The sequence below is a fragment of the Syngnathus typhle genome, linkage group LG12 (genome assembly GCF_033458585.1).
Source record: "Syngnathus typhle isolate RoL2023-S1 ecotype Sweden linkage group LG12, RoL_Styp_1.0, whole genome shotgun sequence".
NCBI lineage: Eukaryota > Metazoa > Chordata > Actinopteri > Syngnathiformes > Syngnathidae > Syngnathus > Syngnathus typhle.
This window is the reverse complement of record NC_083749.1, coordinates 11,377,425-11,390,246: the sequence shown is the minus strand read 5'-3', so window position 1 is coordinate 11,390,246 and position 12,822 is coordinate 11,377,425. Positions and strand designations below refer to the sequence as shown.

The 12,822-nt window shown below is 48.2% G+C and overlaps 1 protein-coding gene across 5 annotated transcripts in view; it reads left to right on the top strand.

The window, feature by feature from the left end:
* The window catches only part of pam (peptidylglycine alpha-amidating monooxygenase), a 112,770-nt gene that overhangs the window by 53,269 nt on the left and 46,679 nt on the right, over positions 1-12,822 (top strand). For all 5 annotated transcript variants that reach the window (XM_061293148.1, XM_061293149.1, XM_061293145.1 and 2 more), the window contains 2 exons: positions 10,246-10,326; positions 10,775-10,851. In XM_061293148.1, the coding sequence (XP_061149132.1) occupies positions 10,246-10,326; positions 10,775-10,851 (158 nt within the window). The remainder of the gene's footprint in view (positions 1-10,245; positions 10,327-10,774; positions 10,852-12,822) is intronic.

The following is a 12,822-nucleotide window of genomic DNA, read 5'->3' as shown; positions in this document are numbered from 1 at the left end:
GATGCTGAGGAGTTTTGGCGGGCAACCTATCCGTTCCACCATTTGGAAAAGGCCGCTCCTGCTCACCAGGTCAAAAGCCTTGGTAAGGTCAACAAAGGCCATGTAGAGAGGTTTATGTTGTTCTCTGCACTTCTCCTGCAGCTGTCTCAGGGTGAAGATCATGTCCAGAGTTGATCTTCCTGCTCTGAACCCTGCCTGTGACTCTGGGTAGAGCTTCTCTGCAAGGACTTGGAGTCTGTTTAGTACAACTCGAGCAAAGAGCTTACCAGTAATGCTGAGTAGGGAGATGCCACGGTAGTTGTTACAGTCACTCCTGTCTCCCTTGTTTTTGTACAAGGTGACGATGTTAGCATTTCTCATGTCCTGTGGGACAGAGCCTTCTTTCCAGCACAGGCATAAAAGCTTGTGCAGTCTATGCAGAAGAGCAGGCTTCCCACACTTGAGGACTTCGGCTGTTATCCCATCGGTGCCTGGAGCTTTTCCACTGGGCAGGCTGTTAATTGCTTTGCTTAGCTCCTCAGTTGTTGGTTCCATGTCGAGCTCTTCCATAACAGGTAGGTGCCCTACATGCCTGAGGGCTGCATCAGAGACACTGTTGTCCCTGGCATAGAGCTCTGAGTAGTGTTCCACCCAGCGGTCCAGCTGCTTAGAGCGTTCAGCGATGGTTTCTCCCGAAGCTGATTTCAATGGGACAATTTTGCGGGGTGATGGTCCAAGTGCCTTTTTGATGCCATCGAACATGAGTCTGATGTTGCCTGTGTCAGCAGCTGCTTGAATGTTGCTGCAGAGCTGTAGCCAATAGTCATTGGCACAACGTCTAGCGGCTTGTTGGAGTTTCCCCCTAGAAGATCGGAGGATCTGTAGAGTTTTGGTGTGTGGAGTGTGCTTGTAATTTGTGAGTGTGACGCGTTTTTCTTCAAGGATTGGTGCCAATGATGTTAAATTGGCATTGAACCAGTCATTTGGCTTTCCCTGCTTTTTGCCAAAGACCGACAGGGCCGTGCTGTGTATGGCATCCCTCAAGCCATCCCAGTACCGCTGAGCGGAGCTGGACAGGGGTGGGCCGTGTAGGGAGACTTCTAAGGCACAGAGGAAGGCTGTAGCTTTGGTTGGGTCGGTTATTTTGCTGCTGTCGATGCGTGGGGCTCCCTTTGATTTGGATCTGTGTCGGTTTTTTGCCTGTAGCTTGACTCTACAGAGCACAAGGGAGTGGTCTGTGTCGCAGACTGCACTGTGGAGACTGCGTGTTTGAAGGATGCCTCTGAGGTCAGAAGTGCGTGTTATGATCAGGTCTAACTGGTGCCAGTGACCTGAGCGTGGATGTCTTCAAGAGACTTTGTGAATGGGTTTAGTCTGAAAGTATGTGTTGGTGATGCAGAGGTGGTGATATGTGCAGAACTCCAGAAGTCGCTGCCCATTTTAATTCAGCTTACCGATGCCATGGTGTCCCAAGCAGGATGGCCAGGAGTCACGATCAGCTCCGACTCTAGCCTTAAAGTCACCAAGTAGGTAGAGCTGTTCACGGCTGAGAATAATTTTAAGAGTCGCTTCGAGTTCATCATAAAACCTTTCTTTTATTTCCTGGGGGGAGCTGAGTGTTGGAGCGTACACACTCACTAGGTGGACAGATCCCATGGATGTATTGAGGCAGAGAGCCAGGATTCTCTCAGAGCCGCCTGTGGGTCGTACCACTGCTCCCAGGAGTGTGTTCCTGACAGCGAACCCTACTCCGTGTTCCCTGGTTTCCTCAGGGGGCTTGCCCCGCCAAAAGAAGGTATAGTCCTTTTCCTTGAGTGAGCCAGATCCATGGAGTCGTGTTTCCTGGAGGGTCGAGATGTCAATTCTGAGCTTCAGGAGTTCGTTGTTTATAATTGCAGTTTTACGGACATCACTAATTTCTTGTAGGTTGTTGTTGAGCCCGGGTGTCATAGTCCTGACATTCCAGCACCCCAGGCGTAGTGCTGGAATCTTCTGTAATTTCCTTGTGTTGTTTGGTGAGTGAATTTACAGCCCACTTGTTAGGATAGATCCCTGAGGTCCAAGCACCCAATGAAGCAGGCAGGCTGTGGCGGGAAAGCACCTTATTGGCTGGGGGCTGCCCAGCATGAAGCGGGCGGTAGCTGTCCAATGAGGCCGAACATCTCTCCCACCGTCGGAGGTAGCCCCTGGCACCCATACTCTACGCCAGGGGTCACCAACCTTTTTGAAGTTCGGAGCTACTTCAAGGGCACCGAATAATGCAAAGGGCGACCACTTTGATAATACACCTGAAATAACAAAGTTACACAGTGTACCTTTAATTTTATATTTTTATTAATGATATTCTATGTGAAGACACTGAACATTAATGTTAGTGGGAAGCCTGGCATTGCATGCTCTTCACCAGTGTACTGTAAACTATTTTTAGAACTGGCCTATGGCCGACTGATGTAGTCGCTGCGGGCGACTGATGTGGTTGCGGGTACCGGGTTGGTGACCCCTGCTCTACGCCAATAAGAAAGGGCTTATCACCGGTAACTGCTAACCTCCCGTGTTGTGTCTCCACTGGTTAGTGGAGCTGAAGTTTCCTCTCCAGTGCGCAAGAAGCCTGGGCAAGTTTTTATGGAAGCCTTGAGTTTCCCAGGCATCAGGGCTTCCCTCTCAGCCTTCCTGTTGTTATGCAAAGGAACGGTGAACCGATACATTTGGCATCAGGTTGGCTGCAGGAGTTGCCAGAACTATGTTTTTTTAAAGCATGAGTCTGCCTAACGGAGGCCGAGCCAGGTTTCCTGTCAGGGTTTGCTCCCTTAGCCTTTTCGTTTCAGACGATACCCACAAGGCAGCGGGGGGTGCTATTTTCCCCATAGCTGGGACAGTGGTTAGCGGGCGCCAGGACATCCACACGCCGGTGGGCCTGTACGTCATGCCTAGGGGCCCACTGTTGCTCCCCCGATCGATCCCCTGCAATTTGGCCTGGAGCCGTGAGGCACCCAGTTACCATGTGTGGCCACGAGGAGGCATGCAGAAGTCTTGACGGTGGAGAGACTATGTACCGGCTGAGGAGACTTCCGCACTCGGCTCCTCTTTTCGCCCCCGGAAACAGGGGTCTAGTCGGCGGCAGTAGCTGAAAGCAGAAGGTAGCAAGCAGGAAGAAGCATGCAACATGCACTAACTACGAGCACTACTACTCCAACACCACTGCACTTCGCATCACAACGTCCTGTGTGCAAGCACACACACACACACAACGATATATAAACTATATTTTAAATACCGTTTTTTTCCGTGTATAGTGCGCCCCCATGTATAGTACGCACCCCTAAAAATGGCATGCTGATGCTGGAAAAAAGCTTGTACCCATGTATAATACGCACCCAATTTTTATGAATTTTTTTTTAAATTTTTTTTATTTATTTATTTATTTATTTTTTTAAGTCCCAATGATCGTCACACACGCAGGGAGGCAATGGGTCCCATTTTTATAGTCTTTGGTATGGTCTTAACTAGGCTGGATGTAATTTTTTTTGTTGGCGTTGATTTCTCCGACTGCCCCTAAACGCACCACCGCGCTCCGTGCGCATGGAGCGTGTTTGAAGTGAACAGCAGAGAAGAAAGGAACAAGGCAAAGTGTTGTGAAATAAAATATTACCTGTAATACGGATTTAGGTAGAGAACTGAACTCTCGCTCTTTATATAGCTGACGTGTCTTGCTCATCCGTTCTGCGCATCTGTAATGGCGGCCTCCGTATGATATCCGGTTTGCGTGTGTGCGAGAGCGAGAGAGAGCGTGCGAGAGAGCGTGCGAGAGAACGCTCAACCGTAGCGCGCCGCCGACCGCCCAACTGCACCGGGCTGGTCGATTATTGTGACAGAGCCGTCGCTGAAATTTAGAAGATATTTTTAAAGTCCTGATGTACTTTCTAAAATTTAAGTGGACCTCAGTGCGCACTGCGCAGGGAGCTTAATTTGGTGCAGAGCGCCTTTGTGTTTTAGGATGAACAGCAGAGACCAAAGGAACAAGGCAAAGTGTTGTGAAATAAAATATTACCTGTAATACGCATTTTGTTATTTGCTGATTGAAACTGCTAATTAAACTGTGAATTGAAACTAATAGGAAGAAAACAACTCTCGCTCTTTATATAGCTGACGTGTCTTGCGCATCCGTTCTGTGCATTTTATTTCACAACACTTTGCCTTTCTTCTCTGCTGTTCACTTCAAACACGCTCCATGCGACCGCAATGCTCTCGTATCAGACGCTTGCTCGATCACCTGCTCGTTTGCTGTCCCGTGCGCGCACGAAGCGCGGTGGTGCGTTTACGGGCAGTCGGAGAAATCAATGCCAACAAAAAAAATTACATCCAGCCTAGTTAAGACCATACCAAAGACTATAAAAATGGGACCCATTGCCTCCCTGCGTGTGTGACGATCATTGGGACTTAAAAAAAAAAAAAAAAAAAAAAAATTAAAAAAAAATATTAATTTTTTTTTTTTTTGTACCCATGTATAATGCGCACCCCAGATTTTAGGACAATAAATTAGTTAAATTTTGCGCACTATACACGGAAAAAAACGGTAACTATCACATAAACCACAATATTATAAAACCATTTGTGTCACTCCAAATCATTAAATCCATCGATCAAATTTCTCGTCCTTTGTCATCCTGGTGACAGAGGACATGTCCAGAGGATATGGCGCTTTAAAGTGTTAATTACTTTATTTGATTTTTTCTCTCTATTTTTCATGTTTTGAATATGTTCAAGATAAAGATATCAAAGCATGTGAAGTGATCAACTATACTAAAAATAACATGTGAAGTGGTCAACTATACTTGTAAGTAAGTGATGTGTTAATGATCAAGTAAAAATTTGTGGAAAAAAACATATATAAGTCGCTCCTGAGTATAAGTCGCCCCCCCACCCAAACTATGAAAAAAAAAGCGCGACTTATAGTCCGAAAATTACGGTAACAATATTCAACAATACATTAAAAAAGAGCAGCAGTGGCATGGACCCTCTCAAGCCTCAAACCTCTCAATCATTTTTCGCGCATTGGCTTGTTCGAATCTTATTGCTCCAGTTGCATCCGCCTCGAATGCAAAATATTTCCACACATGACTCTTAGTGTTGGACTTCCACTCACACTTGCATCTTTTTCAAGATGGCGGCGCGTGCATACGCAGCGACCTCTCTCTGTCCCGCCCAAACGGTGTTTTGTCCGTCTAATGAGTGTTTGTCCGGCAGTTTTTTTTGTTCGTCTCGTCGTACTGAGTCGTGCTACAAGTACGGCAGGCGGGTTCTGCTTGACATCGGCCAAAGCGAGTTTTGTCGAGTTCTGGACTTTGATGCGGGAATATTAAAGGAGCTCGGACTGCTACGTTCTGAAGCGTCGCCGGGCTCGTCTACTATTCCTCCCCCGGTTGGGAAGCGTCGAAAGCGTTGTGCGAGGAGGCTGAAGAGGGGCAAACGTTTGCCCCTCTTCAGCCTCCTCGCACACCGCCGCCTGGCCCGGACGCCCCCGCGTTTGCCCCTCTTCAGCCTCCTCGCACACCGCTTTCGACGCCTTCCATTCTTCTGGCGAATGTTCGATCGCTGGACAACAAAATGGATTACATTCGCTTGCTGCGATCTACAAACCGGACAGTGCGGGACTGATGTGTGCTCGTGTTCACTGAGACTTGGTGTACTGTCAACGTTCCGGACTCTGCCGTACATCTGGAGCGGCTAGCGTGCTATCGGGCGGACCGGGCCATTGTACAAGGGGGGAAATCTCGTGGAGGTGGAATATGCGTCTACATCCGTGACGAATGGTGCCGGGACTCTGTAGTGGTATGCAAGCACTGCTCGCCACTGGCGGAGTTTGTGATCATTAAGTGCCGTCCTTTTTACCTGCCAAGGGAATTTACCGCGATTCTGCTAGTCGCGGTTTACATCCCGCCTTCCAACATCGAAGGCGACAGGATCGCGGATCTTAGTGAACTGTACCAGGCTGTCAGTGAACAACAGACAGCGCACCCTGACGGTTTCACCATCTTCGCTGGGGATTTTAATCATGCTAACCTGAAGTCTGTTTTTCCGAGGCTTCACCAGCATGTTAATTTTCCTACGCGTGGCGACAGCTTCCTGGACCTGGTCTACTCTTCGCATAAAGGAGTTTTCAAAGTTGCCCCCCTCCCCCATCTTGGACTTTCTGACCTTATCACTGTTATGCTTTTGCCCGCATACAGACAAATGGTGAGAGCGTCCAGGCCAGTTCGCAAGCAGGTACAGGTGTGGCCTGAGGGTGCCTCTGATGCACTGCGTGACTGCTTTGGCTCTACTGACTGGGACATGTTTAGGAGGGCTGCCACTTGCGACGATCGGACAGACATTGAGGAGTATACTGACTCTGTTTCCTCCTACATCAGGAAGTGCATTGATGATGTGACTCTCTCAAAATCCATCGTCACTCGGGCTAACCGGAAGCCATGGCTGACAGGTGCTGTCTTCAGGCTGTTGAGGGCCAGGGACAAAGCCTTTAGAGCGGGGGATGAGGCTGGCTTGAGGACTGCGAGGGGTGACCTGTCCCGGGGCATCAAAGATGCAAAGAGGGCGTCCTCGTGCAAAATTACCGCCCACTTCAAGGACAGCAGGGGCCTTTGGCAGGGCATTCGGACCATCACAGATTACAAGCCCGCGCCGCAGAGCTGTGAAGGCGACGTCCGTCTGCTCAATGACCTCAACCGCTTCTTTGCTCGCTTCGACGCTCAGAACAGCACTTGCCCGCTGAAGGCCACTCCCCCTTCACACGAGCTGCCCCTGTGCCTCTCCGCCGACAGCGTGAGGAGGGCGCTTGCCGCTATCAACATCCGTAAGGCGGCGGGCCCTGACAACATCCCGGGTCGAGCGCTGAAGGACTGCGCTGGTGAGCTGACGGATGTCTTCACAGACATCTTTAACACTTCCCTGCAGCAGGCCATCGTCCCGTTGTGTTTCAAAGCTGCCACCATTGTACCTGTGCCGAAGAAACCCGCTCCGTCTTGCTTCAATGACTACCGCCCCGTGGCACTTACATCCATCATCATGAAGTGCTTTGAGCGGCTTGTCATGGAGCACATCCGATCCGTTCTCCCCCCCACCATTGACCCCTTCCAGTTTGCGTACCGAGCCAAACGGTCCTCTGAGGATGCCATCTGCTCTGCCCTCCACTCGGCCCTCACCCACCTGGAGAGAAGGGACTCGTATGTGAGATTGCTGTTTGTGGACTTCAGTTCTGCCTTCAACACCATTGTGCCACAACGCCTCATCAGCAAACTTGACACGTTGGGCCTCAGTACCTACCTCTGCAACTGGCTACTGGACTTCCTCTGTCAGAGGCCACAGGTAGTACGTGTTGGCGACAAAATCTCCGCCAGCATCACGCTGAGCACGGGGTTCCCCCAAGGCTGCGTGCTCAGTCCGCTGCTCTTCACCCTCCTGACGCATGACTGCACTGAAACCTACAGCGACAACCGTATAGTGAAGTTTGCTGACGACATGACTCTGGTGGGTCTCATCACCAAGGGAGACGAGACTCAATACAGGCTGGAGGTTGACCTTCTGACCACGTGGTGCAGGGACAACAACCTCCTGCTGAACGTCAACAAGACCAAGGAGATTGTTGTGGACTTCCGGAAGGGTCACACCCAACACCTGCCGCTGACCGTCGACGGTGCTGTGGGGAGAGAGTGAGCAGCGCCAAGTTCCTGGGGGTGCACATCAGTGAGGATCTCTCCTGGTCCACCAACACCGCATCACTGGCAAAGAAAGCCCAGTGCCGCCTGTACTTCCTGCGGAACCTCAGGTAAGAAACTTATCGCGGCACCATTGAGAGCGTCCTCTCCAGCTGTATTGCTGTTTGGGGTGGCGGCTGCACTGACTACAACTTGAAGGCCCTGCAGCGCATAGTGAACACGGCTGGTAAGATTATTGGTGCTTCGCTCCGCCTCCTTGAAGGACATTTACACCTCCCATCTCACCCGCAAGGCGACCACGATTGTGAGGGATGTGAGTCACCCCGCTCACTCTTTGTTCGAGCTTCTGCCCTCTGGGAAGAGGTACAGAAGCCTGCACTCCCGCACCACCAGACTCTCAAACAGCTTCATACTCCAGGCTGTTAGGATCCTGAACTCGCTTCCCCGTTCTGCGTAGCGTCCTGTACTTTTACTGTCTGTATGCACACTGGCTCTTATTTGTTTTGCTTTATCTGTTTAATTATTATTTATTATTACTCTTATTATTTATTGTTTGTGCCTTCTTGTTTTTTATATTGCGTCGTTTACTTGTATGTCTATCGTGTAATATGTCTTGTCACCGTGGGATAGAGAAAACGTAATTTCGCTCTCTTTGTGTGTCTCGGCATGTGAAGACGTTGACAATAAAGCAGACTTTGACTTTGAAGCCATTGTTATGAAAGACCAAAAGGTTTCTTCTTCTTCAGCGCCGCTGACTGCTGCTCCGTGCTGCTCTCACGCGTATACTGCCCCCTTCAGTTCCAGTAAGAATCGAGACAGCTCGCCAAGTGAAAAGTTAAATATTCAGGTACCACAAAAAAGCAGGTATCGAATTGGTATGGGAAGTCTTGGTTCTTGTGACTTCTAATAGGAAGCCTTGCTCTACTGACAGTTATCATTCCGAAATGGTTGAAGGATTCTCTCAAAATAAATTTAAAGCAATTTATTCTTCAACACCTCTATGGTTGGCAAGTGATGTAGATGCAGGTTGAGTGGGCCTGTAGCAGTCATGAAGTAGGTAGGCACTTGAATAATGACAATTCACATTACAATTACTTAAAAATCAGATGCACTCTTTTTGCAAAAAATCAACAAACCACATAATTTTCAAACTTAAACCATGTCACAGACTCATTTTGACCTGTCAAATAGTGGGATTCACTTGGATGGAATGGGACCTTAAAGCTTACATATCACGTTTCTAAATTCTTCCGTTTTACTCCTTCAGTTGTGGTCTATGTATATAAAGTGGAACAGCGATCCTTTAATTTGAGTTCCTCATTTTGATAGCATTACAGGTCCCTCTTTTATACTTGTTCTGAGGTGCGGCTCAGAGCAAGCCGTTTTGGTCCAGTGTCTTTAAATGCAAATGAGATACTCCACACCCCACACCCTCCAGACCACAAGATGTGCGCTTCACTTTCCGGTTGACCTATTTGTAGTTTTTTTTTTAGCTGAGATAACGTTTACTTGCGCCTCAAACTTTTTAATTGATTAAAAGATGTCAATGGCAGAAGACTTGGTACATACATAACAAAATAAATCCCGTCGCAATATTTATGAACACGTCTCGTAAACAAGCATTGCAGACAAGTTAACTAGTAAGCTAATGGTAACCTTAGCGAGAAGCTAACAAATGCATTGAACACATTATTGTGTTCCCCAAGAATAATACAGTACCATTGGTGCAATTCATCTGATACAACTACTCAAAATACACCCACAAGAATTGAGCACAGCTCTAAAATCATCAGAAAGACTGACTATAATGCTATGAAAACGAGTGCATAGACATGCAATATTATTATACAAGTGAAATACAATTTATTATTTTTGTCATCTCAAGCTTACTGCTTTACTGTGTACGTCATTTCCATAGATTGAAGGAACTGAACCATCAATGAAACAAAGTCTTTCGGTCAATCCTTCTCTATACTAACAAAAAAGACAAAAGACACTCATCCTTGAACAAGCAGGACTTTGCCCACAGATGTGGGAACACTGCTTGAAAAATGATCAGGCACTTGTTTGAGGTTCTGATGCTGGGGGATGGTGCAATGAGTTGTGTGCATCCAACAACGGAACATTATGATCTCTCCACTTCGGCATCCTTGAGTTGTTTGGACTACAAGAGTCTCTCCGAGTAATAAAGATGGCAGATTTGCAAAACCGTTTGGCCACACCCATTACCTTGTTTGATTGTCCCACCCCAAAGGATGTGACATAATAGATAAAAATACATAATAGAAAATGGCGAAAACTGAACGGAGTAAAGCATAGCCTCCAAAAAGATCATAAAAGTATCTCTGCAACACCTGGAGGTATAGATTACACTTTTCTTCAATCATAGAGACTCCAAGTGCACAATAAAATGAATATAAAAGCAAAAAGAAATGGATTTTCCATGATATGTCTATCGGCAAATCGAAAACTTACTTTCAAGCTACAATAGATATTCTTGTGTTCTTGTGAAATACTGAGACTGTTGCTACTTACTTTGTGTTTATCTTTTTAGTTACAAATGCGGACATCGCCTGTGACTACAAATCGTATCCAATTTACCCGTTTGCCTTTAGGACCCACACACATCGTCTGGGTAAGTAATGTCACAAATATTTAAAAATATACACATACGTATATGCGCGAACATTTTATCTTTGAGGCAATAGAGAAGGATGCAATATTTGTCACTCTGTTTCTGAGTTCTCATTACTGTTGTGAATACAAACATGTAGTCAGAGGCTTTTTGGGAAGTGTAACATGAATCGACTACTGCCAGCAAAAAGGGACCATTCTGTCATGAATTTAGTGTTGATGCAGATGTAATTTTAATTGTTTGGCTGATGAAACAATAATAAAAAGATGCATTGTGACCCAGTGGTGCAAATTATTTTGTGGTATAATACTGTATAAAGACCTCCAGAGGTCACAAGCCCATTGCATTGTGAAAACACTACATGATTAGAAAGTTATTGTATTTTAATTAATCATTCATGACTTTACTACAAACATACAGCATTATTTACTTCCCATTTCTCCAATAGGAAAAGTGGTCAGTGGCTACAGGATTCGAAATGGAAAATGGAGCCTGATTGGGAGACAGTCTCCTCAACTACCACAGGTATTAAAAAAAAAAAAAAACAGATGCAGTGATTGAAGATTGGGTGTACATTGTTTGGTTTTACGCGGCAGAGGGGGTTCTTAATCATTTTCAGCTGCATTGGTGTTGATGGAAGAATGGAGTGTGTGTGTGCTTGCACACAGGGCGTTGTGATGCGAAGTGCAGTGGTGTTGGAGTAGTAGTGCTCGTAGTTAGTGCATGTTGCATGCTTCTTCCTGCTTGCTACCTTCTGCTTTCAGCTACTGCCGCCGGCTAGCCCCCTGTTTCCGGGGCGAAAAGAGGAGCCGAGTGCGGAAGTCTCCTCAGCCGGTACATAGCCTCTCCACCGTCAAGACTTCTGCATGCCTCCTCGTGGCCACACATGGTAACTGGGTGCCTCACGGCTCCAGGCCAAATTGCAGGGGATCGATCGGGGGAGCAACAGTGGGCCCCTAGGCGTGACGTACAGGCCCACCGGCGCGTGGATGTCCTGGCGCCCGCTAACCACTGTCCCAGCTATGGGGGAAATAGCACCCCCGCTGCCTTGTGGGTATCGTCTGGAACGAAAAGGCTAAGGGAGCAAACCCCAGACAGGAAACCCGGCTCGGACTCCGTTAGGCAGACTCATGCTTTAAAAAAGCATTGTTCTGGCAACTCCTGCAGCCAACCTGATGCCAAATGTATCGGTTCACCGTTCCTTTGGATGACAACAGGAAGGCCGAGAGGGAAGCCCTGATGCCTGGGAAACTCAAGGCTTCCATAAAACTTGCCCAGGCTTCTTGCGCACTGGAGAGGACTCACCAGCCATAGCAGACGCTGTGCAAAGAACACCTAACCTCCAGACACAAGAAATCTATGGTCTTTCGAGACTGTGATGCCGATGATGATGGTGTTGATGGAATTAACAACAGGAGCACTAGAGGGGCAACAACGAGATGGTCCCCAAAACAGGTGGTTTTGCAGGTTGAGGCCATTTCAAGTTCCTCCCTCTTGATCTTTTTTAACTGGTTTTCCACAAGTGTTGGCTTTAGCTAGAGTCATTATCATGACTGGGAGCATGAGGCGATTTCTTAACCCTCCTGAAGTTGCGCAGATTGTCCAACTCCTCCAGGATGGCACATCCATGCGTGCTGTTGCAAGAAAATTTGATGTGTCTCCCAGTACAATCTCCAGAGCTTGGAGGAGATTCCAGGAGGCAGGCAGTTACTCTAGGAGAGCTGGACAGGGCCGTAGATGGTCCTCATCCCATCACCAGGACCGATATCTGCTGCTTTGTGCAAGGAAAAACAAGTTGAGCACTGCCCGAGCCCTACAGAATGGCCTCCAGCAGGCTACTGGTGTGAATGTCTCTGTCCCAACAGTTAGAAACAGACTTCACGAGGGTGGCCTCAGGGCACGACGTCCTGTAGTGTACCCTGTGCTCACTGCTCAGCACCGTGGAGCACGATTGGCATTTGCCATAGTACACCAGAATTGTCCGCCCCTGCCGCCCTGTGCTTTTCACAGATGAGAGCGGGTTTCGGAGTCGGAGTCGGAGTCAGCTTTATTGTCAATTCCTTCATGCCAAGACACACAAAGAAATCGAAATTACGTTTCCTCCATCCCACGGTGACGAGACACAGTACACGAGTAACATACAGGTAAACAACGGGGGAGAGAGTTCAGGACCCCAAAAGCCTGGAGATCACAAACTTCGCCAGAGGCGAGCAGTGCTTGCATCCCACCACAGAGGCCCGGCACCATTCGCACATTCCACCTCTTCGCGATGTTTCCCCTCGTACAATGGCCCGGTCCGCCCGATAGCACGCTAGCCGCTCCAGATGCACAGCTGTTACGCATTGTCTGGTTCGTAGATCTCAGCAGGCATGTTGATGCCCAGCGATCGAACGTTCGCCAGAAGAAAGGAAGGCACGGCCGGGCAAGCTGGGTTGGCCGCCAGCCTGGCCCGGACGCCCCCGCTCTCGCCCCTCTTCAGCCTCTTCGCACACCGCT